The following is a 23,646-nucleotide window of genomic DNA, read 5'->3' as shown; positions in this document are numbered from 1 at the left end:
TAACATAATTTTCATTCTGAAATGGGGACAAATTTATAATTAGACAGGTTAGATTTTGTCCTTATATGCTAGGGCCTAAGATAAAGAATTTTTATTTGCAACTAGAATGAAAATTAAACCAATTAAGAACGCAAAACTTAAAATGACAAAAAATTTCGCTCATATAAGTTCTAACATTATTATTTGTTACGAATCGAAGAATAGATTATGACCTCTTGTCAGTCCTTCTTATCTAATTATTTAAGTCCCTTCTTTTTGTTAATTATTTCAATATTATGATATCTGAGAAAATAATTGCATACTCATATTACGTTGGTAATCTATTTTTGCTTGAGCAAACTCAAAATATCAAAAAGCGTCCATTACGTCAATGAACACATATTTTACGGGCAATTGCGATTTTGAAACTACATCTTTGTTTACATGCACAACATATATATATATATATATATATATATATATATATTAAGAAGAAACGAGAACAGTTAATTCATTTAAGCTAATAATATTAGAAAGAAATTTGCCATTGTGTGGCTGAGAGGATATAATCTCCTCACACATAACATTGTATTGAATACATGTATTATGTAGAGATTCCTTATATCATTTCGGGACATACTCTAGATGCTTATTGTAATCAGGGGTTTAGGCTTAATGTCCCCCCTCCCCCCGTGTATTCGACAATTTCATTAATTAAGGTGTGAGGGTAGCCGCACCAGTTCTTTATTCAAAAAAAAAAAAAAAAAAACATTGTATTGATGTAAACTTAGACCCTAAATACAAGGAATAAGAAATAGAAAGTTTATTAAAGGTTAATCCTCAATAGACCTATAACTATTTCTTGTCGACGTGAACCGGTTTCGTTTACATAATAAACTTCGGCAAATTTAATAATCCAGCCACAAAGGATACTTCGGTAAGTTTAACAAGCCAGCCACAAAGGATAACCAAAGGATAAGAAAACCCCGCTAAACTTCCTTGTGACAATCGAACAAGGTAACAAAATGTTCAAACCGGATTCAATTCCTCGATCGATCTCACATTCTCACTATAAATATAAGAGCAAAATATAAAAGAAAAGCAAACAGCGCAAAAAGCAAAACAAAGGAAACCAAAAGAACAAAAAAGAACTCCCTCTCACTCACTCTCTCTTCCTTTCCCAACTAGCTACCTAGTTCAGCGGCTGCCTATATCTCTCACCACCCTATAACCCTCCACCTCTTCTCCATGGCAGCAACACCACCACCTCTGTTCTTCTTCCTCCTCCTCCTAACTACCCTCGTGGGTATCAATACTATCGGAGCCGAAGGAGCCACAACAACTTGGTGCGTGGCGAGGAGCGATGCCAGTGGCCAGGCTCTCCAGACGGCCTTGGACTATGCATGTGCCTCCGGCGCCGACTGTGTTTCAATCCAGTCCGATGGGCTCTGTTACCTCCCCAACACTATCCAAGCTCACGCGTCGTACGCTTTCAACAGTTACTACCAGCGCAGGGCTATGGCTCCTGGCTCCTGTGACTTCTCCGGCACCGCCACTGTTGCCCAGACCGATCCCAGTATGTACTACTCGATTTAGCTCCTCTCTTCTTCATTTTTTTCTGAGAAACATAACCCTGCACATTAATATATATATTTTTTTTTACCTTTAATTTTGGTGAATATGTAGGTTATGGATCTTGTGTATACCCATCTTCTGTAAGGTATGGTTACAGTCTCTCAACAATCTTATTGGCTTTAGCTATGGGAATGTTCGTAATGTCTTCTTTTTTGACTGGTTCTTCTGGTCGGTATTATTCCCTTTGAAAAAAAAGACAGGTATATTTGCCAGGATATATATATATATATATATATATATATATATGTTATGTGTTCTATACACTAATTTAGGGTACAAGTAGATTGTTCTTTGTAATTTTTGTTGGGAGATATTCTCTTAGATTTGTTGAACTGGAAGTTTCTTCATCTACACGCAAAATTGGCCGTTCTCTTTTTTCTTCTTTAGTATTTCTGAGCAGGAAAAATAAAGATTTGGTTATGAATCATAGCTAATAGAAAGAGATGCACTTTTTTGCACCAAGAACCATTCTCTTTGCCTTGGCTACCATCTCTGGAGTCTGGAGGAATCCCAGATTTCCATCCCCTCCCAAAAGAGAAAAATATGTAAATAAAAATAATTAAAAGCATTAAAATTCATCTCTTGGTTTGGTGAAGAAAATGAAAACACAAGCACATAACATTTGCCACATTGGTTAAAGGGCTTCTTCTTGGGTGAAGTTTCTTTTGGATGTTTGCCACGTGTCTGTGCATGGGTTTTTGTTGAGAATCCAACCGTTCATTTCCAAGGAAAGCCTGAAAATCTTGTTTCTATCTGTCAGATGACAGCCCTCCTTTCCAAGTCTTGGGTTGCTCGCTGATTTTCAATTTTCATAGTTCAGATTTGTAAATTTCAAAAAAAAAAAAAAATAATAATAATAATAATAATAATAGTAATAATTTTTGGTTATGGGCAATGAGTATGTACTAGTTGGCTTTGTTCTGTATCACACTAGACTCTTTTAGTAAACAATGTGATGGTACTTATAGTGACCTTTTTTTGGGGGGCAGCAGCTAGCTAGCCATTATCTGGTGTATAATTTCTGGGTTTGCCAGTCCAATAGGGTCTGTCAAAACATTATGCAAAAGGACTACCATTATTAAAAAATATTACAGAAAAGGACTAATTCCACATGTTTAAGTAGGGCCCTTCTAAGGTAGTAGTAAATTTTGACTGGTCTGGTCTCAATCTGAGTGAGGGGGACATCTGATATTAATGCTTCAGCTTCAAGTCTTCTTCATGTACGGGTCTGAAGCAGATCATCAGAATTCAGAACCCTCATAATTCAATATCATTTATTTGATTTCTGATTTTTGATTTTGGGGTTATTCCGGATTTTGGGGTTGTTCTGGTTCTCATTTGAAAATTGTATAGTTAGCCTTAACTTTTGGGTCATTTTGATTCCTAAAGAGCCCTGTCAAGGGTGTACTTAGTTTGTGCCTTTACAAGCATGGTCTGGCTGGTCAGTGGTCACCAAAGCAATGGTCCTATATGCACCACTTTGAGCACTTTTACCCTTTATGGTTTTTACCTCTATGTTCATTTTATTTAGTGTGTTAATTCACTTAATTGTCGTGTAAAATTGTAAATGAGGTCTATATGTTGGAATTTAAAACTGCTTAGTAACCATTTGTCCAAATTTGCAGCACGGCTGGAGGGACAAGTACCACACCAACCACAACTCCGACCACAACTACAACCATTCCAAGTCCACCAACAACGACGAATCCGACCTTTGGTAATGGCATTGTGGGTGGATTCACTCCAGTTACTCCAGCTGTTCCCGACGATTCAAAAGCAGAATCCGTTCAGTTTATGCTCCCAACAATCTTGATTCATGTCTCCTTTACTTTTTACTTATTCTTCTAGTTACCTTAAGTAAAACCCATGTAGGACTGGTTATTTTTTACTAATCAGGGGAAGAACAGCATTGGGGCCATTCTAGAAAAAGAGGTTATACATTTTTGTTAGAAGTTGGAATCTTCTTTGTACAACTAGCTCATTAAGCTAAGCCTCTCAGTTACGATCTGAACTTTGTAGGTCTCACAAAATCGATTCAATAGTTCAATATTATTACGTTAAAGATTTCTTTGTCAGTTTACTAATCCGATTTTCATTACACTTTCTTTATTTGATTGTCAAATCTTTGAAAGAAATAGAGTTCTACACCAAATGTGTAAATTTAGCTTTAACAAATGTCCACTTACTATACTAAAATTTTTGTGTATCCATTTACCTAATTTAAATATAAAAATACAAGTTTGACCTCCTAATAGTTAAAAAGTTAGAGATCTCGCCTCACTTCGGTCATGGGCCACCAGAATCCTAAAGTCAAGGTGATATCACCACTAGAGCTTAGGTGGGGAACAAATTCAATCCAAAACAGACAAACATGTAATATGCCCAAAACCTATAGGCACTAGGTTGTGCATGGGCTCATGATTCCTTGATGAGAATTGAGACTCCTGGTAATAAATAAGAGCACATTCCAATCACCAAAATCTTAAGGAAAAAAAAAAAAGAAGAAGAAAAGATTGTTCCTGCGATGACCGAACCAACCTTCAAGCAATTCGACATCGTTTCCGATCACTCAGACCACAACTACAGCAAGGAGGAAAAGCAAGGGCAGGGGAAGAAGAACAACAAAAGCGGAGATGGAGATTGTTTCACCAACAGTGGCAGTACTGTATACAAGAAGATCATGCGTGAGTGGAAAATTTTGGAGAATGGTCTCCCGGACACAATCTATGTGCGCGTGTACGAGAAGCGCGTCGACCTGATGAGGGCGGTGATTGTCGGAGCAGCCGGCACACCTTACCACGATGGCCTCTATTTCTTTGACATTAAGTTTCCGACTAACTATCCGAACCGCCCGCCTCAAGTCCATTACCGGTCGCACGGGTTAAGTACGAACGAGCACCTAGGGGTGAACGGACATATCTGCTTGAGCCTTCTCAACACCTGGATTGGTTGGGGTAAGGAGCGGTGGGTTCCATCTCAGTCGACGATTCTCCAAGTTCTTGTGTCAATCCAGGCGTTCGCTCTCAATGCCAAGGCCGAGTACCTCTCTGACAACGAGGTTGCTTTTATAAACAAATGCATATCGACGGTGTATTTGCTCCGAAATCCTCCAAAGAATTTTGAGGGATTCATTGCTGGACATTTTCGTAGTAAAGCACCTGACATATTGAGAGCCTACATCGCTTATGCAAATGGGCGCGTGCTTGTAGGGCACTACAACAATGAGACAGAGGTGGCATGCCTTACTGCGGAAAATAATTCACGTTACTATGTTCCCGAGACATTCAAGGACCGGATGGAGGAGCTGTACCCAGTACTCGTCCAGGCTTTTAAAAAGAATGGGTTTTCTGCAGAAGATTGGGTGGAGGAGGACTTGATTGTGGAGAGGAAACCCTTGAAGCCCTTCTCATGGCACGCGCGCAAGTGTTTTTTAGCTTGTCTGCCTTGTTTACCATGGGTGGCTAATGATGATGATGATGATGATCGTGATGAGTCATTATTGACAAGCAAAGGCAAATTAGATTGATTAGGATTGTTGATAATATATAGCGGCTTCAGTAGTTTAGCTGACTCCATGCAGATGTACGTACTTTAGTATTATTTATCTGCGTTCAATTACTATTAACTATATATCTGCCTCCAAAGCATTGACGTAATTGCCATAACAGTTTGTAGTATAAAATTAAAAATCACATTATAAGAAATATGAAGCCTCCATTGTTTTTTTTTCTTATAAGTAAAGGAAAGTGAGCATCCAAATTTTTTTTTTTAAATACATAATTGTGAGGAAGCTAATAGTATCACTGACCTAACAATGTCGTTTTTTTTTTTTTTTTTTTAAATAGAAGTTGAATTCATTAGATCAACAACCAAATGTTAGAGTCTATCATAACTTACATAAGCAAAACTCGACAAGAAAATCCGAACTAAATTATCTAAGCCAGAGCATATCATTAAAATCTCTGGGACGCTCACATTTAAGCGAGTCTATACAAGAATGAAAAAACCTCGCCTCTTACGGAAAGAAATCATTTAATTAGCCCTCACTTACTAATCACGCAATTGTGGTACAAGTAAGATACTAAAAACGTCATAGAAGACTCATAGAAGTTTATCCAACCTCACACAGGCTCAATACCCTAATAGATTAGGGCCCAGATTGCCTTGACCTGAGCCCAAGCCCGTAGGCCCAAACCCAAAACAAGTCTTGTCTAGCAGGAAAGCCCCTACCCCATCAGCCCAAGATTGAGCCCAGGCCCAAACCCAAGCAAACAGAGGAGGAACCTCTCTGCACCGTTGCTCCTTTGTCGTCGCCGCCGTCATGTCCTCTGGTGGCAATCCTTTGGACCACAGCATCGGAAGTGCAACAAATCGCCGGACCCACCACCTTGCCTCGACTTGACCAACTACGCCGCTTCCTCTACCACCATCGACATCGATCAAGCCTGACGCTGCAGCAGAATCAATCCACCAGAGGCCAACGATTCACGCCGCGCCTCCCTTGCAATCCTGCATAGTAGGCCGGAAGTCTGCCCTCCCAAGACGCTGTATTCCGGTATGACCTAGAAACCCAGACCAGAGTAAATCCAATCGAAGCCTCTCAGTAACGTCTCGAATCCACCAACATGACCACCGCCTATCGTGCCTCACAACCCCTCCAACACCGCACAAGGCTTTCCTCCACAAAACGAGAACCAGTACAATCTCACCAAACTGTGGCCAACGCTGGACGCGATCAGATCTGACGACCGTCGCTTTGCACGTCACCCTTCGCTAGAGAGATGCATGTTCATTCCATCTTGAGCCAAAAGTTAAATTCCATAGACCTAACAATGTCGTATGATTTTAATCGACCACAAAAATAAAGATGAACAAAATAAGAAATTTCAAATCAGTACATGAGTTGTTTAAATTCACCGACAATTCTTGCAATAACATTGATGCTCATTGAATGAAATATTACCCTATAATTTCCTCCAATATTTGAGATTGCAGTGCCAATTAGGGCTGGCCTGAGTCGGTTCTACGGTTTTAAAATCAGAACCCGGAACCGGAACCGAGAAGAGATAATCAGTTCGGGTATGGTGATTTTTGTATCAAGAACCGAAATAGAACCGAACCGACCATTCTCGGGTCGGTTCCTCGGTTTTTCTGTTCTAGTCAGTTTTCAAGGTTTTTCGGTTTCACACTCGGTTTTTCTGTTTTTGGCTCCAAATTCGGTTCGGTTCCACTTTCGGTTCCTCAGTTTTTCCATATAGACAAACTGTTTTTCAGCCTTTCCAGCTTCTAGTTTTCCTGATTTCCATACATACATTCAAATGATTCAATATTGCAAATACCATTCACTCATAAAACTCAACATTATCTACAATCTACATATTCAACAATCAACATCAACATAACAAATTAGAAATTCAAAGTCTCCTACTGAAACAAAACTAAAATTGAAATAGTTGAACATCAACATCAACATTCAACATCAACAATCAACATCAACATCAACAATCAACATCATACTGAGCAATTCCAAGTCTCAAATTGAAACAAACCAACTAAAATTGAAATAGTTCATGAATGATTCAATATTTCATCAAAGTGCATTACTGTAAACAATCAAACATTTCCAGCATGGCTTCCTCAGTTCCTCTTCATCAATGCAACTAGGCTTCCAGCCTTCCATATTCAATACCAAATCTGCATACAAAATAACAAATCTGCGTTCATTAGTGTTCAATGAAAACAGAGCTACACACAGATTCTTATAACAGAACAAAGCGCATGCAAACAAAACTAATGTAGCTCAGAACTCAGAAGACCCTTTTGAAACTCAGTATACACTATAAGAGATGATTAGGCACTCCTCACAGTTTAAGACATTAAATTTAGAAACCAAGTCAGGGTAATGATGTACAGCTAAGACTTTGGAAAATAGCTATATTAGAAACCAAGTCGGGAATCTATGTGTAGCTATATTAGGATACTTTAAAAAAAAAAAATGAACTTCAAATGAAGCAAAAATGTTCAGACCTTTATGCATCCTTGATTGTTGATGAATTGCATCATTTTTTATGCCTTTTCTTCTTGGTTGTAGGGGCAGAAGCTGAAGCCTCAGAACTCTTAGTTGTTTTGCCACTTGGGGCAGATGCAGATGCAGCAGCAATAACGTTCTTGGCCTTCTCAGCTTTCTCTCTATCCTCTTTTTCATGGTCTGCATGATGTCAAAACTCAAAACAGTCAATCTCATATAAATTGCCCAAAGTTGTTGTACCAATTTCAAAAACAGTAAACTAAAAACATCAAAAATACATACCAGCTTCAATCTGTTCGTATGACTCCATTTCCTCCATAGTTGGAATGTACTCCAACCCCATAATAGCATCAGCCTTCAACTAATTTTGTAGGCATATCAATTTTTCAACTGTTTTTGGATTTAAAGAGCTTCTGTATGGATCTATTACCCTTCTCCCAGTGCTAAAACTTGACTCACTCGCAACTGTTGACACTTGTATGGCTAATATATCTCTAGCCAATGATTGCAAGTTGGGATATTTACCTCCATTCAGCTTCCACCAATCCAAAATCTTCCAATCATCATTTTCAGCCGGTTTTTCTATAGGGTCCAGCAAATATCTATCAACTTCATGTCCCACCACAACATCGTTATTCTGTTCAAGCTGCCTATTCCAGTCTTCTTGCATAACAGCCCTCTTCCCACTAAGAATCTTTGCTTTGCTTCTAGTCTTACTAGTACCTGTTGCACTAGTACTTGGATCTTTACCCTTGGTCTTGGTCTGTCCACTATGTGAACCATTAGACTGCCCATACAAGTCACACAAGTCTACCACAAGCTGCTTTACGTCATCACATTTCTTCTTGATCTCCCAATCACACAAATTCAACATTGTATCACACAACCAACTAATGTTCCTCAATTTATACCTAGGATCTAAGACCAAAGCAACTAGGAAGAGTTTGGTTCAGGTCATCTAAGTTCCCAAAATACTTGGAATATTTGGCCTTCATCTTGACTGCCATGTTGTACAAGACGTTGTCTGCTTCACTTGAATCAGGCCCTACCCCAATAGAACTGAGATCTTCAAGCTCTGCTTCAATAGTAACAATATCATGGAATGCCTTGTGTGCAGTGGGGGTAAGTGAAGCACTAACATTAAGGGTCACATCGTAGAAGACTTTCAAGAACTTCACAAAAATTGCTGCATTGTCCCAATCTGCATCACTTGGTGGCCCTACCCTTTTTACAGGCACATTCTTCGTACTCTGATTTTCAGTTTCATCATCATCTTCATCTTCCTCATTTTCATCAAAGTACTTTTTATACCTTGAATCCTCCTCATCCTTCAATCTTTCAAATGCCTTTTTTAACTCCAAAGCTGTGTCCAACATAAGAAAGTTGGAATTCCAGCTTGTTGGAACATCTAAGATGCAAATTTTATTGCATTCAACTTTCTCCTGCCTTACACAGCTTTTAAATTCATCCAACCTTGCACCCGAACTTCTAACGTATCTCACAGCATTCCTTATGCTAGCTACTGACCTCTCCATCATATTCAGTCCACTCCTCACAATTAGGTTTACAATGTGAGCCAAACATCTCACATGCATAAACTTACCTCCACAAATTGGTTTTGTGTCCCAATTGCACATTTTTTTCCTAAGGTAATCAATGGCATGCTTATTGGCAGAGGCATTGTCAACAGAAATTGTTAAAACCTTATCTATTGACCAATCAATCAAACACTTCTCCAAGATTTTTCCTATGGTTACACCAAGGTGGTTTGGAACCACACAAAAAGCAAGCACTCTTTTGTGCATATGCCATCCCCGATCAATAAAATGGGCAGTAATTACCATGTAGTTTATATTCTGGCAAGAAGTCCAAGTGTCTGTTGTCAAACACACACAGTGAGACTTCAATTCCCTCCTCAACTCCTCCTTCTTGGCATCATACATGCCTAGAAAGGTTTTTACTATGACTTTCCTACATGGAACTTTAAACAAGGGCACAGCAACACTGCAAAAATACCTAAAACCCGGTTTTTCAATGAAACTAAATGCAAGTTCATCGACAACTATCATATGAGTTGCAGCTTCCACACAATTATCTTGTGACCAATTCACACTAACCAAAGTACTCCCACCTCTTCTACCATCACTAGTCAAAACCTGTTGGCCGGATTCTACATTAACTCTACCAGGGTATCCCTTACACACTATCTCAATGTGTTTCCTAAGAGAAGATGTACCATTTTCATATGAATTGCATGCCAAATGAGTCGGACAGTACTTACATTGAGCTCTCTTAGTATGGCCAACCACTTTCTCCACTCCATCGATAGTCTCAATTAAAGGATGATCCTCCTTCGTGAAGTGATCCCATACGTCCGACCTCTGCTTGCCTTTCTTCTTCTCTCCTCTTTTTCTCTTGTCAACAGAGCTCCGAGCAGTAGAAGCTCTGGTTGCTTTGGTTGCTTTGGTCGGTTTTGGAGCAACTGCTACTTGTTCTGCCGCGGGGTTGTTGCTTACAAGCACAATGTCATTGCTAGCGGATGGTTCGTCACTGGAAGCAGATGGGTTAGAGGAGCTAGCAGATGTTGCGGACATGGAAGTAGATCTCAAAGGCAGCAAGCTGTAAGCATATGTACAAGCTCAATATTCCCAGGCCTAAAATGAAGACGACAAGCAATTTTGTTTAGCAATATTTCCTAGCCTCAAAACAGATGCAAATATCTTTTTTTCATTAACAGTTAACAAAGCACAAAACTGTGCAAAACAGCAACAGAGCACTAGCAGTAGTAGCAGTCATATAGTAGCAGTAGGTTCTTCTATAATCTATACCGCAACAGATTACTCAAAAGAAAACCCATTTACCAGTTCACCTCAAATGCATAGTAAATACAAAAATGCCCAGTTCGCAATTCTCAAACCATCAATCCCGCACAGTCCAATCAATCCCACAGAAAATGAATATCAAATCATATACAATTTGAGAAGACCAGAAATGGATAGAGAGAAAACTACCTGTAAAAACTGGGTTTACTGCTCTACGTACATGCTTCTTCTTGTTGAAGCCATGGCAGAAGAATGAAAGTCAAGTGCCTCAGAGTTTTGGCTGCACAGAATCTAAAAAAAAAAAAACAGATTAGGTTCTTCTATATTCACATGTCAGGTAGCAATCAATTTATGCAAAATTCCTTACTCATTCTCCATCAATTATCAAGTTTTTCTAACTTATGCAAATCTAATGTTAGAAAAATGCAAACAATTTTATCAAAGTTTGAAAATAAAATCCACTCTGTGATCTATCAGGTTTCTAACTTATGCAAAAAAAAAAAACCCTACCTTCATTGTTAGGTAATCCATTCACATCTTCTTATCGCATTAGTTGCTCATTTACCCAACAAAGAACATGGAACCCTTCACAGAGTGATCAAAGATGCTATGTAATTAAGGAAGTTAAGCACCCACAGTAATGGGCTATAGCCTATGCCCTACGTTTAATCAAAACAATGGGAGTCTTCCACATCCCAAAATACTAAACAAATAAAATGTGAGATGTGGTTATTTCTGGTTCATAAACCAAGTGAACTTTGTGATGATAAATGACAAGCTGCCTCGAGAGAAAGCAATAATGCAGTGTGTCTTTCAAAGGCTTGGTGTTTTTCCATAAGTGGGTGTTTGAATACATCTGATGCATAGCATATAAGTTCATAATTCTATTTACATAAAAAGTAATTGATACTCCTCAAAGTGGTTTTTGATTCTAATTTGATTTGATGCAAGCTAACTGGTGTTTTTCCTCATGATTCCCTCATGATTTCCAGCTCGTGATGCACATCCCCCAAATGCATATCATATTACATCCCTACCCACCACAATTGTTATATGATCTTTGTGAATTATCAAAGTACCAACCATGACCAAGTAATTGCCTAATCAAATCGAATAAATGGGTTGCCAAATTAACCACATAGGATTCCAAATCGCATCAAGTAAACAAAACCGAGTAAGCAAAAACCATCAAAAATTGAAAGTTTGAAACAAACAAGAACAAAGTTTGAATTTTTATACCACAAATCTTTAGAGGCAGAGCCAGCACCTGCACCTGCTTTCTGGACTCCGATAGCTGCACGCCTGCACCTGCTTTCCGGGTCGACCTCAGACTTCAAGAAGACGGCTGAAGTTGTCATCAATAGTCAAACGCCTGAAGTCAACGGCTATGGAAAATAATTGAAAGACTGAAACTTGAAGAGAGAAGAAGAAGAAGAAGAAGATGAAGGAGAAGGAGAAGAGAGGGAGTGAAAGAAAAGCATGAGACTGGGGTCCAGACTTACATTGATGGTGGTCGAAGAATGGGGTCCAGATTGCATCAACCAAATCGCAAATGGCTAACACAAATCGAAGACGCAATGGTCTTGCTCGTCGGGGCGAATGGGAAATCGTCCGATCTTTGAGTGCGATCGTCTTGCTCGTCTGGGTTTTGAATCTTTCGATCGTCTTGCTCGTCTGGGTTAGAGAATGGAGTGAGGCAGAGAGTGAGGCAGTGAGCATCTGAGGCTCTGAGCGATACTGCGATAGAGGGTTAGAGACTAGATAACTAAAGAAATGTTAGGGTTTTGATCGAATGGATAGGAATTAGACATATCAGATTTTGGCGCCGGATCAAATGAGAATGAGTCTATTTTACAGAAATAAGCTCGGCTCTAATATCCACTTATACACTGACACGTGTATTTCAGTTCCAAAGGGATTTTAAAAACAAGAACCGAAACCGAACCGATAACACTTCATCAGGAACCGAACCGAGAAAAATGCAAATACATATGCTCTAAAACCGAACCGAACCGGGTTTTTTGGTGCTGTTCCTTCGGTTTTACGGTTCGCCAGGCCAGCCCTAGTGCCAATACGTACATTGCAATAACATCAATGCTTATTGAATGAAATAATACTTTATAACTTCCTCCAATATTTCAAATTGCATGCGGGAAACTTATAGATGATCAACAAACTTCTAAATCATTCCTCTGCATTCTAGAGCACATAAATTTAAGGGCTAATTACTGTTTAGTACCCTGTGGTTTTAGTCCAACATCAATTCAGTCCCTCGACTTTCAATTTCATCAAAAACACCCCTGCAATATTATTTTCTCGTCCAATAGGTCCCTCCGTCGGGATTCCGTCAATTTCAGCCGTTAACTGCTGACGTGGCAGTCCAACTCAGCAAAAGTGGGACCCACATGAAAGTCAAATACCGAAAATGACCCTAGCCAATCAGATATGGAAAAATCCAAAATAAACCCCAAATTTTGAGATTAGAGAGATTCGAACCCAGACCACAATGCATGCAAAGCCAAGCCCCAACCACCATGCCACTTGCACAACATTGATATATGTCAAACAACATAATATATATCTGTATACCCAACCAGATATGGAAATATCCAAAATAAACCCCAAATTTTGGGGTTAGGGAGATTCAAACCCAGACCACTATGCATGCAAAGCCAATCCCCAACCACCATGCCACTTGCACGACATTAATATATATCAAACAACATAATATATATATATATATATATATATATATATATATATATATATATATATATCCAAAAAAATCTGGGAAAATCAAAATAAACCCCAAATTTTGGGGTTAGTGAGATTCGAACCCAGACCACTATGCATGCAAAGCAAAGCCTCAACCACCAAGCCACTTACACGACATTAATATATGTTAAACAACATAATATATATATATATATATTATATTAATATTATATTATATTATAATATATTATATAATTAATATATAATATATATATTATATTAATATTATATTATATTATAATATATTATATAATTAATATATTATAATATAATATATATATATATATATATTATGTTGACATAATATATAAAATAAATCCCAAATTTTGTGGACATATACAGATATATATTATGTTGTTTGACATATATCAATGTCGTGTAAGTGGTATGGTAGTTGGGGCTTTGCTATGCATGCATTGTGGTCTGGGTTCGATTCTCACTGACCCCAAAATTTGGGGTTTATTTTGATTTTCCCAGATTTTGTTGGGTATATATATATTATGTTGTTTGATATTTATTAATGTCGTGCAAGTGGCATGGTGGTTGGGGTTTTACTTTGCATGCATTGTGGTGTGGGTTCGAATCTCCCTAACCTCAAAATTTGGGGTTTATTTTGGATTTTTGCATATCTGGTTGGCCAGGGTCATTTTCGGTATTTGACTTTCATGTGAGTCTCACTTTTGCTGAGTTGGACTGCCACGTCAGCAGTTAACGGCTGAAATTGACGGAATCCCGACGGAGGGACCTATTGGACGAGACAATGATATTGCAGGGGTGTTTTGATGAAATTGAAAGTCGATGGACTGAATTGATATTGGACTAAAATCACAGGGTACTAAACAATAATTAGCCCTAAATTTAAATTAGTGCTCTCCCTATATATGATGCTTATTTCATCTTCGATGGAGAAAGATAACTTCTCATATGAGAACAAACATGAGTCCACAAGCTTCACAATGCGATTATGGTTGTATAAAGGAACATGTATCATTCATATTAGCATGGCTAGATGATCAACCAACTGGATCTGTGGAACGGTGTGCGCATATTAGCATGGCCGCAACATGGGGACCAGAAAATCAATGCCAACTTAGTGCAGAGAATTGGGCAGGAAGTGTGGGTTAAGAGTAGGGGTTGGGGTGAGGAGGAGATGGTGGTGGAAGCAGAGGATATTGCAGAGAGGGTCAAGGAGATTATGGGAAATGACACATTGAGATTGCAAGCACTACACATTAAAGAAGAGGCTAGACTGCAGGGATGACAATGGGGCGGGTTGGGGATGGGGATCACAATACCATCCCCATCCCTAGGGTCATTTTCTACCCCCATCTCCGCCCCAATCCCCAATAAAAATATGTTGGGGATTCCCCGTCCCCATCCCCATTGGGGACTAAGCCTCCAAACCCTCCCCAAATCCCTAATAAAAATTTAATAAATAAAATAATTTTTTCTCATATTGTCTTTTTTAAAATCAAAATCTATAACAAATAAATTTAAAATATGATTAAATTCATAAATCATAATTCAGTGAGTGCAAAAGTCAAAACATCATTAAAGTAAAACTGTAGCTATTAAAATAAAGTAGTAAATGTATATATTTGTGATTTATATTATAAAAAATAAATTAAAATATATATAAGTTAAATATATGTATATATTATTGGGGCGGGTTTGGGAATGGGGATGACAATACCATCCCCGCCCCATCCCCAATCTTAGATAGTGGGGATTGGGGATCCCCATCCCATTCCCCATTTGTCCCCAAATTATCCCCCCATTAGGGGCGGGTATCCAATGGAGCTCCGCCCCGTTGGGGATTTTTGCCATCCCTACTAGACTGACAGTAGGAGATACTGGTAGTTCTACAAAGAGACTCACTGCTTTCATTGAGACATGCATGGAAAGAGTTTCAAGTTAGTTAAACCTTCCTTTTCTGAACCCATCTTCATATACAGATGGACTCCAGTACTAAGATCAGATTAGAAACAAATATGCAATCAAATGTTGATTGAACTGTAATCTCATCAAGTTTTTAAGCACTCTTATCAGGCAACCAAAACTGTAATAAGAAAGCAAAATAACCACTCTTTTATTATAAGTTACTGTTTCATAGGTAGTTCAACCATAGATTTATTTTCTCAGATAGTATGTACCTGTTAATGAGAAATAGCATTCTTCGAAATAACATCAAAAGTAACTCCATTTTCTTGTAGCCTTTCTTGGAGATCAGTTGGGCCAAATACAAACTCCTCCCTTTGGAAGATTGTCGCGTTGGCTCAGAACAGTAAGTGCACACTGAAGTAGAATTATAGTAGCCAATTTCAGGTCCCATAACTCTTGTTACTATTTCCATATCAGGATTTTTGTTTTCCTGAGAAGCAAGACTCCTGTCGCTGAAACCATGTCCAACAAACCACTTCTTAAAAGAAGCACTTCTCACCTCCTCATCGGAGGGACCCTGATTCCTGAACCATCCAACACTGAAAAATGAGAGAAACTTTAAGAGAAGCCACCTCCCAACGGAAAACTGACTCAGGAGCCCAATAAAGATTCCAACTGTCATGATCCGAAAAATGCCCAAGAGAGACTCGGTGCCTATCTTCACCTCGAAATGAGCTAGCTTCACGGATGACCAGAAGGCTTCTCTTTTTTAAATGTGTTCATCACTCTCATTCCTCCCTGCAAGACCGCCGGGATTTTCGGTCAGAGCTCCAAGTGTTCTTCGCACGACTATAGCATCTGCTGAAGGTAGCTTCACAGCCCAAAGACCAATCCTTTTCTGGTGTTCAATAGTTGGTCCTTTAGGAGAGGAGGACCAGGAATCTGCAAAAAGAAAAGTAAATAAAGATTAACCCATTGAACTCCCCTGCCCATTAAGATACTAATCTTCCTTTGTGCTCAAACCAAAAACGCTACATTTCTTAGTGTCTATAGCTGCAAATATTTGAAGGAGAACTCCAAGGTATTAGTCTATAAACTACGAATCCCCTATATCGTGCAGCATATAGAACTACAAAATGAACAAGTAAACCCTCTCTGGCTAGCTGAGTAAGGAAATAACATTTGTCTTGGATACCATTGTACTTCTAGCTTCTGAGAAAACTTAAAAATTCAAAGAAACTTACAATAAGCTAGAAAAGCAAGCTTAAATTTTTATTGGCTAGTTACAACAAAAGGATTAAAATTACAGTGTAAAATAGAATTACAGTACTACACTATCAATAAGCAAACAATTGATTACCGGAGTAAGAAATTTGAAGGAAGATACAACAAAATACAAAGAACCACAAGCTTCATTTGTCATTGTTTTCTAATTAACAGCACCTAAATTGTGACTAGTATAACATAAATTGAGCTAGCTAGTATAACATTTCATTTCTGTTCTCCCCTACATTACTATCCCAAAAACAGAACATAGCAGCAAAGTTTACAACTTTAAACAACCAAACCAATCAAGCAATCAACAAATCCAAAAAGTCTCGAAATTTAATCAAACTCATTACCTCCGGCCTCGGCTTTTTAGGTCTGGACCGCTGGAGCTCCATCAACTTATCCGCATTAGCCACACCGAACCACTACTAGCAAAACAACAATTACCCACAGATTTTAATCTGTGGGTAATAAGACTTTCTCACACGGATTTTATTGTGTGATAGCTTTTACTCACAGTACACGCACAGATTGAGTTACCGTGTGGTTTGGAGGGGGGTAATGCTCATCTCACACAGATTATATTGTCCGTGTGAATTTTAGACGTGGGCCTCAGAATCTTTCCATAAATATAAATTACCGTAATGGAACACAGTTCATGTGAACAACTCTATTTCACATGGATTTCTGTAGCAAATGTATAAACTCTATTTTACACGAATTTCTGTGCCAAATTGTGTTTCACACGGATTTCTGTGTCAAAACCTATAACCTTATTGACACGGATTTCTGTGTGAGATCCATGTACCGTAACTCTCACTGATTTCTATGTGTAATAGTGACAGCATTTTTAAAAAAAATATTTCTGCTAATTAATTTGTAACCCGAACATAATAATACTTTTATTTCTGTACAATAAATATACTTCAAATAATTACAATCAAGTGAACAAATCCACAACTCAATCGAAATGAATAAACTTTATATTCATAGCAAGATGTTCTTTACATTCCTAGTATACATTGTTGTTGATGGTGAAATATCACAAAGATTTTCCCCCTTTAACAACATAATCCTTGTCCAAGAATGAACATACATCAAAATGCTTTGAGGACTAACTCAAAGTAGACAAAAACATAACCATCAAACTAGATAATGGTAGGTGAAACTAACACTTTTAGTTCAGCTGCGAATCTAGAACAATTTGAAGCATTTCATGTTGATACACATCATTGATGGCCGAGGATGGAATCACAATAGAATGGTTATGGCATTGCAACTTTGCAACCACACCCCACCTAGCTGGTGAAAATCCTCTTTAAGCTTCTACTACAAATGTAATACTATAATAAGAGGAATATTTTCTTAAAGAAAGCAAGTGAAAACCAACTTTTAAATTATTGTTTATGCACACGGATTTCCGTTGATATTGTTATTGTATAAATTATTGTGGGCCCAATTATGCTCATTTCACACGGATTTCTGTTAGTATTTGTATTTTGCACGGATATCTGTGGCTTTTAACTACAGTAAATCCGTGTGTGTTGTTATTTTGCTAGTTGTTAACACCGGTGACTCAAACATCTCGAAGTTCCCACTTCCCAACACTTCTCTTCTCAGACTCCAAGCTCAGATAAGCCTCTACCCTATTTGGCACCGCCGCCCCCACCCATTGCCTCGAGTTGAACATCAACCCAAACTCCGCTGGAACAAAGTCAAACCCACAAGCCAAAATGACCAACGAGCCCTTCTCCGCCGCCTTATCTAAATAGCTGGCCTCCATCCTATCCATGAACTCCGGCTCTCCGGATAAGTCGAGATAATCACAGCCGATCTCAACGCACGCGCCAACGACGGGGTCGCCGTAGAGGCGGAAGGGGCCCACGCAGTTGAGGATGAGGCGGGTTTGGGAGCAGAGGCGGCGGAGGAACGGAGGGTCGGTGGTGTCGGCGGTGAGGATAGGAATGGAAGGAGGTGGGTTTGGGGCGGTGGCCCAGTTGAGGGTTTGGGAGAGCTTAGTGGGGTTGCAGCCGGCTAAGGCCAGAGACTTGAGAAGATAGGAGGAAATGTTGAGGAACTTGAGGCTTCTTTGACGACGTACTTTTTGGTGAAACCGGAGGCGCAGAGGATGGTGAGATCATAGGGAGGGTTGGGAAGGTCTGAGATGGTTGAGACTGAGTGACCGAGATTCAGAGAAGGAGGTTGAAGATGAGAGTTGACTGGATTTTTTGGGTGATGAAACCTATGTCAGTTTGGTTTTTATCAAGAACAGTTTGTTATGGTGTAGAGTGATCTTGTTAACAGATCGTGTCGTCTTGTGCATTCTTTTAATACAAGTAACCGACGTGGTGTACTGTGCATAGACTGAAGTATGCAACAAAACTACAAAAGAATAAATCTTGAATTGAAAATTTTCTTTACTAACAAAAGAAAGGTGTTGAAGTCGGTAATTATTCGGAAGTCCAAACTACAGCTGAGATTTTTACCTATGGTACATTTAGCAAATTAAACACAGAGAAAAGGAAGAAAAAGAATGCTAATCTATCTGAAATTACCAGTGCTAGGATTTGGTCCATGTCTTCGTGCTCGGTGGAGTGGCCATTCCTGGTGATCAGCTCCTTCATCTTGTGAAAGGCATGAATAAGCCGTTCAACTATACCATGATGCAATCTTCTGAGGTACTCTTTCGACTAGTCATGGTGATCAGGTCTTTGTCATAAGAGAGATTTCAAGCAATGATATGACTTGGTCACAACTCACAGGTCCACAACGGTTACAGAAAAAGATACACCAGAAGATGAAGGTGAGCCAACCAAAAGCTGGAATAAGGATTAGCAATTGTACATGAAGGCAAAGGCAGGAGTTCTACAAAAGATGCTAATACTATTCACGAGTTCACCCAAATCTGAGTTGGATTAATCCCATACAGGAGCCAACGACCTATATAAACCTGTTAAACGTATTCAGTAAATATTCCATTGTGAGACAAGCTAGTATACTGGTGGGTATGAGATACCCTCATTTACAACTATTTGAACAAAAATTTACTAGTATTTGAACCAAAATTACAACATTGAGAACAAAAGTTACCATATTCATTTACACTATTTACATATACTTAAACAAAAATTACAACATTGACAACGAATTTGTTCAAAATCTTGTAAAAATGTCGTAAGAGGTGTAGTTACCATTATTAGAACTAAGATTACAACATTGACAACGAATTTGTTCAAAAACTTGTAAAATGTCGTAAGAGGTGTAATTACCATTATTAGAACTAAGATTACACAAAGTATGACTCAAATTACATCTTTGACAACAAAATTTGTTCTCACTTTTGTAAATGTGGATATGAGATACCCACCACTATATATACTAGAATTTCCCATTCCATTGTATCCAATACTAGACAAATTTTTATTATTTTCCAACTATACCCTATTTTAATGAAATAAATGTTGAAGGATGTCGACATAGTGTGCCTCTACAAACTAGGGTTTAAGATTGTAATAGGAAAGTATTATAGGTATTCAATTGTATTCGGATTCTCTTATCTTTTGTATACCTTGTAACTCCCTATATAAGGGCTCCTATTATCAATAATAAACAGACAATTCTATTCTCCTACAACACGTTATCAGCACGAGTTCTAACCCTAGCTTTAGAAAAAGAAAAAAACCCTACAAGAAAAAAACCTTTTTCTTCTCTGCCGCCAACCCAAAACAAAACAAAAAAAAATCTCTCCGGCCTCAGACTCACCTCACCGGCCGGCCTCACCTCGCCTCACCTCACCGGCCGAACCTCTCCAGCAGTACCTGCAAACCCAGCAGCCCCGCCCGGCCGGCCCCCTCCCTAGCGCCCCCGCGCCCAGACACCACCACCCACTGCTGCCTTTGCGCACCCGCCTGCAACCCTCATACTTACCCACAAGCTTGCAGCCCCCCTGCCCACACCAGGCTGCGATCTGCAGCAGCACCAACACGTTCCAGCAGCCCAGGCCGCGATATGCAGCAGCACCAGCACGTCGAACTACAGCAGCAGCCCAGGCCTCCAATCAGCCTCCCTCCGCATAGCCCGCGCACCAGCCCCCTCTGCACACCGGCGAACTGCAGGGAGAAGAACCAGAGGAAGAAAGAAGTCGCGAAAAAAAAAAGAGGAAGACCGAAAGAAAAAGAGAAGGGACCCGGCCAAAGTAAAAAAAAGAAAGAAAAAAAAAGAAGAAAAAGAGTGGGGACCCGGCCGGCCAGAAAAAAAAAAGGAGGAAAGCCCAGAGAGAGAAAAAAAAAACACGCCTGCTCCAACATGCGCGTGTCCTAAAGCCAAATCACGTAAGTTTTTATAATTAAGGTTGCTGCTTTCTTGTATTTAAATTCCTTTTATTTTTTGCAAATATTGGAATATATGTTGCCAAATGATTTTGATATTTAACAAAGCGGAATTGTGGGGATTCACGCTTAACGAACTAAGAGTGTTCGTATGAACTAAGAGTGTTCATAATTAAACGAACTAAGAGTGTTCATGTGAACTACGAGCATTCACAATGCTTGGACTAAGAGAGTCCGTAAGCATCAAATTGTGACCATATTAAAACATTATTGTTTGGTCTAATCCAAAAGAGATTCTTGGAAATTGATTTCTTGGTAGCATAGCTCGGAAATCTCATTATTTTAGTTTTCGTGGAAGTTTAACTCCGAAACTAATATATTTTCTCTTCTTATTTTCAGGATGTCAAATGAACCTAGACTCGACTTTCCCATGCTTGACTCAACAGGCTCGGATTACCACAGTTGGGTAACCGATGTTGAGAATCATCTCACTTCCAAGGGAATATTACCCATAATCCAGACACCTAACCCGGATCTTGTGTTCAACCGAACATCTATAAAGCATGCTCAAGCAGTTATCTTGATGCGACGCCATATGGACAAGGCACTCAGATTGAAGTATATGTCGATCAAGGATGCAAGAGAGCTATGGGTAGCGCTAGAAGAGCGCTTTGGCAATGTCCAAGATTCCCTCCTCCTTGACTTGAAGGTTCAATGGAACAATCTGCGCTTTGCTGACTTCAAGTCTGTTGCTGAATATAATTCAGAGGCTCTTCGCTTACAATCCATGTTAAGATTCTGTGGACAACCTGTCACAGAGCAAGAGCTAATTGAGAAGACTCTCTCCACCTTCCCCGTTTCAGCCATTGTGGTATCAAAGCAATACCGTACTGAAGTCAATGCTGGACGGTTTCATCAGCTTATCAATATCATATCTATAGCTGAGAAACATGATAACATCCTCGTGAGGAATTATAATTCAAGGCCCATTGGAACTAAGAGCGTTCATGAGGCGAATTATAATGCACCCAAAAGAGGGCGCAAGGAGCGGAACCCTAGGAATAAGGGACATGGGGGACGTATGGGTCCATATAACCGCCCTAATCAGGAAGGAAACCGCAAGTTTGGAGTGGATACACGTGGTGGCAATGCCACACGTGGGAGAGGGGGTCGTGGTAACCCTATCCGTGGTAATGGAGCCATAGCTCGTGGTGGTGGCGCCATGGGTCGTGGTGGAGGCGCAAATCCTCCTAGGGAACGCTCACAACGTGCACCTCAATTGAAGGGAGGCAACCACAATGATATGTGTCATCGATGTGGATCTAGTGAGCATTGGTTCAAGCAATGCAAGGCAAGCGAGCAACTAGCTTCAGGATACAGGGCATACAGGGACCTGAGGGAGCAAGAAGTGTACCTTGCAGAAGAAGAAGAAGAAGAAAATGGTGGAGACGTTAATCTCACCATGGAGGACTTCAAAGCTGAAGATGAAGTGCACAAGGATGCTGCAGACTTTGATTAGAAATAGTCCTCTTTATTTTTCAAGAATCATGTAATAGTCAATAAATGACAATTGTATTAACTCTTTCTTATGTGGCATACCCAATAAAATATGATGTCTAGGAAAGTCATTGAGATAATTGGTACTTAAGCGAGCCTCGCTCCACCAACCTCTCTCTCTACTTTCCTGGTCATATTCGATTGGAGTTGCCAAATGAATAGAATGACTACAATGTGTCTCAGTTTGATTTTCTTTATTTTGGATTAGACCTTTTTGGACCATTTGATGTAATCATTGGCTACATTTATTAATAAAGTATCGTATTATTAAATGTCATGGACATGTTTTTAATTTCGAACTTTATTATTTCTCAGTATGTTTCCTGGAGAGTTGGAATGCCTTGTTGATAGTGGCACCACACATACTATATTGCGACATCGGCAACTATTTATATGCATGACGCCTAGTCGATCTTCTGTGACTACGATGGCTAGACCATCACAATTGATTCATGGTCGAGGACCAGCTCAATTTATGTTGCCAAATGGCACAAGTATTAATGTCACCGAAGCCCTATATGCTCCTAGGGCTGGAAGGACCCTATTGAGTTTTAAAGATATAAGAGCCAATGGTTTTCATGTGGAAACACATTGTGAGCATGGACAAGAGTTCCTTTGCATCACCTCTAATGACTACGGACATAAACGAATATTGGAGAAACTTATGTGTCGCTCTAGTGGGTTGTATGCAACCACTATTCGAGTCATTGAATCCAACCATATCATGAGAGATGACTTATGGGATTCTGACACATATAGGCTTTGGCACGATCGTCTGGGACACCCAGGTCGTGATATGATGATCCGTATACTAAAGACTTCACACGGACATCCATTTTTCAAAATGAAAAGAAGTCAGAACAAAAATTCGGTCCAAGGTAGGGCCAGAGCCGCCTACCCCCTGCGGCCCAAAAGTGGTATTGACACCACTAATACCTCCTTGGTTCCTTTCTTCACTTCTAAAGTCAATTGTGACTTTGTGGCTCAACCGGATTCTTCCATGGTTGCTTCTAAAGCCCATCTTTCATTTTGCAAAGCCTGCTCTTTAGCAAAATTAGGATCGAGACCATCCTATGCAAAGGACACTAAACAAAATATTCCATTCTTGCAACGAATCCAAGGTGATATTTGTGGACCTATCCAACCAACTTGCGGACCATTTAGATATTTTATGGTATTGGTTGATGCATCGACACGTTGGTCACATGTCATGCTTTTGTCCACCAGAAATGCTGCATTTGCTAAACTCCTAGCACAAATCATTAAGTTAAGGTCTCACCACCCTGATCATCCCATTAAGTCAATTCGTCTTGATAATGCTGGAGAGTTTACGTCAAAAACTTTTGATGACTATTGCATGTCCATTGGGAAT

At 39.4% G+C, this 23,646-nt stretch overlaps 3 protein-coding genes and 1 pseudogene across 3 annotated transcripts; 2 read left to right on the top strand and 2 right to left on the bottom strand.

The window, feature by feature from the left end:
- The first annotated feature begins 1,101 nt into the window (after positions 1 to 1,101).
- LOC112200968 (PLASMODESMATA CALLOSE-BINDING PROTEIN 3) lies at positions 1,102 to 3,653 on the top strand. The gene is made up of 3 exons (XM_024341977.2): positions 1,102 to 1,555; positions 1,666 to 1,699; positions 3,240 to 3,653. Exons 1-3 carry the CDS (start codon positions 1,228 to 1,230, stop codon positions 3,460 to 3,462), a joined length of 585 nt encoding a protein of 194 aa, XP_024197745.1. The 5' UTR covers positions 1,102 to 1,227; the 3' UTR covers positions 3,463 to 3,653.
- A 485-nt stretch (positions 3,654 to 4,138) lies between these two features.
- Positions 4,139 to 5,140, top strand: LOC112199288 (putative ubiquitin-conjugating enzyme E2 39). The gene has a single exon (XM_024340323.1). The coding sequence runs from the start codon at positions 4,139 to 4,141 to the stop codon at positions 5,138 to 5,140; it is 1,002 nt and encodes a 333-aa protein (XP_024196091.1).
- Positions 5,141 to 7,673: 2,533 nt separating this feature from the next.
- LOC121052848 lies at positions 7,674 to 10,924 on the bottom strand. Its single transcript, XM_040518749.1, has 3 exons — positions 10,654 to 10,924; positions 9,924 to 10,296; positions 7,674 to 7,822 (listed from the first exon to the last, which is right to left on the bottom strand). The coding sequence occupies exons 2-3, from the start codon at positions 10,234 to 10,236 to the stop codon at positions 7,674 to 7,676; spliced, it is 462 nt and encodes a 153-aa protein (XP_040374683.1). The 5' UTR covers positions 10,237 to 10,296; positions 10,654 to 10,924.
- Positions 10,925 to 15,304: 4,380 nt separating this feature from the next.
- Positions 15,305 to 19,013, bottom strand: LOC112199287 (annotated as a pseudogene).
- Between the last annotated feature and the right edge of the window lie 4,633 nt (positions 19,014 to 23,646).

The sequence above is a fragment of the Rosa chinensis genome, chromosome 4 (assembly GCF_002994745.2).
Source record: "Rosa chinensis cultivar Old Blush chromosome 4, RchiOBHm-V2, whole genome shotgun sequence".
Lineage (NCBI taxonomy): Eukaryota > Viridiplantae > Streptophyta > Magnoliopsida > Rosales > Rosaceae > Rosa > Rosa chinensis.
Note: the sequence above shows the minus strand (reverse complement) of the source record. Positions and strands in the feature narration are given on the sequence as shown.

Excerpts from the sequence above, each read along its gene's own strand:
- LOC112200968 (XM_024341977.2), top strand. The coding sequence starts at position 1,228 with ATGGCAGCAACACCACCACCTCTGTTCTTCTTCCTCCTCCTCCTAACT. Across the intron at positions 1,556-1,665 it reads TGTTGCCCAGACCGATCCCA|GTTATGGATCTTGTGTATAC; the intron begins GTATGTACTACT and ends GTGAATATGTAG. Across the intron at positions 1,700-3,239 it reads GTATACCCATCTTCTGTAAG|CACGGCTGGAGGGACAAGTA; the intron begins GTATGGTTACAG and ends CCAAATTTGCAG.
- LOC112199288 (XM_024340323.1), top strand. The coding sequence starts at position 4,139 with ATGACCGAACCAACCTTCAAGCAATTCGACATCGTTTCCGATCACTCA.
- LOC121052848 (XM_040518749.1), bottom strand. The coding sequence starts at position 10,236 with ATGTCCGCAACATCTGCTAGCTCCTCTAACCCATCTGCTTCCAGTGAC. Across the intron at positions 7,823-9,923 it reads CCATACTAAGAGAGCTCAAT|ACCATGAAAAAGAGGATAGA; the intron begins GTAAGTACTGTC and ends GACATCATGCAG.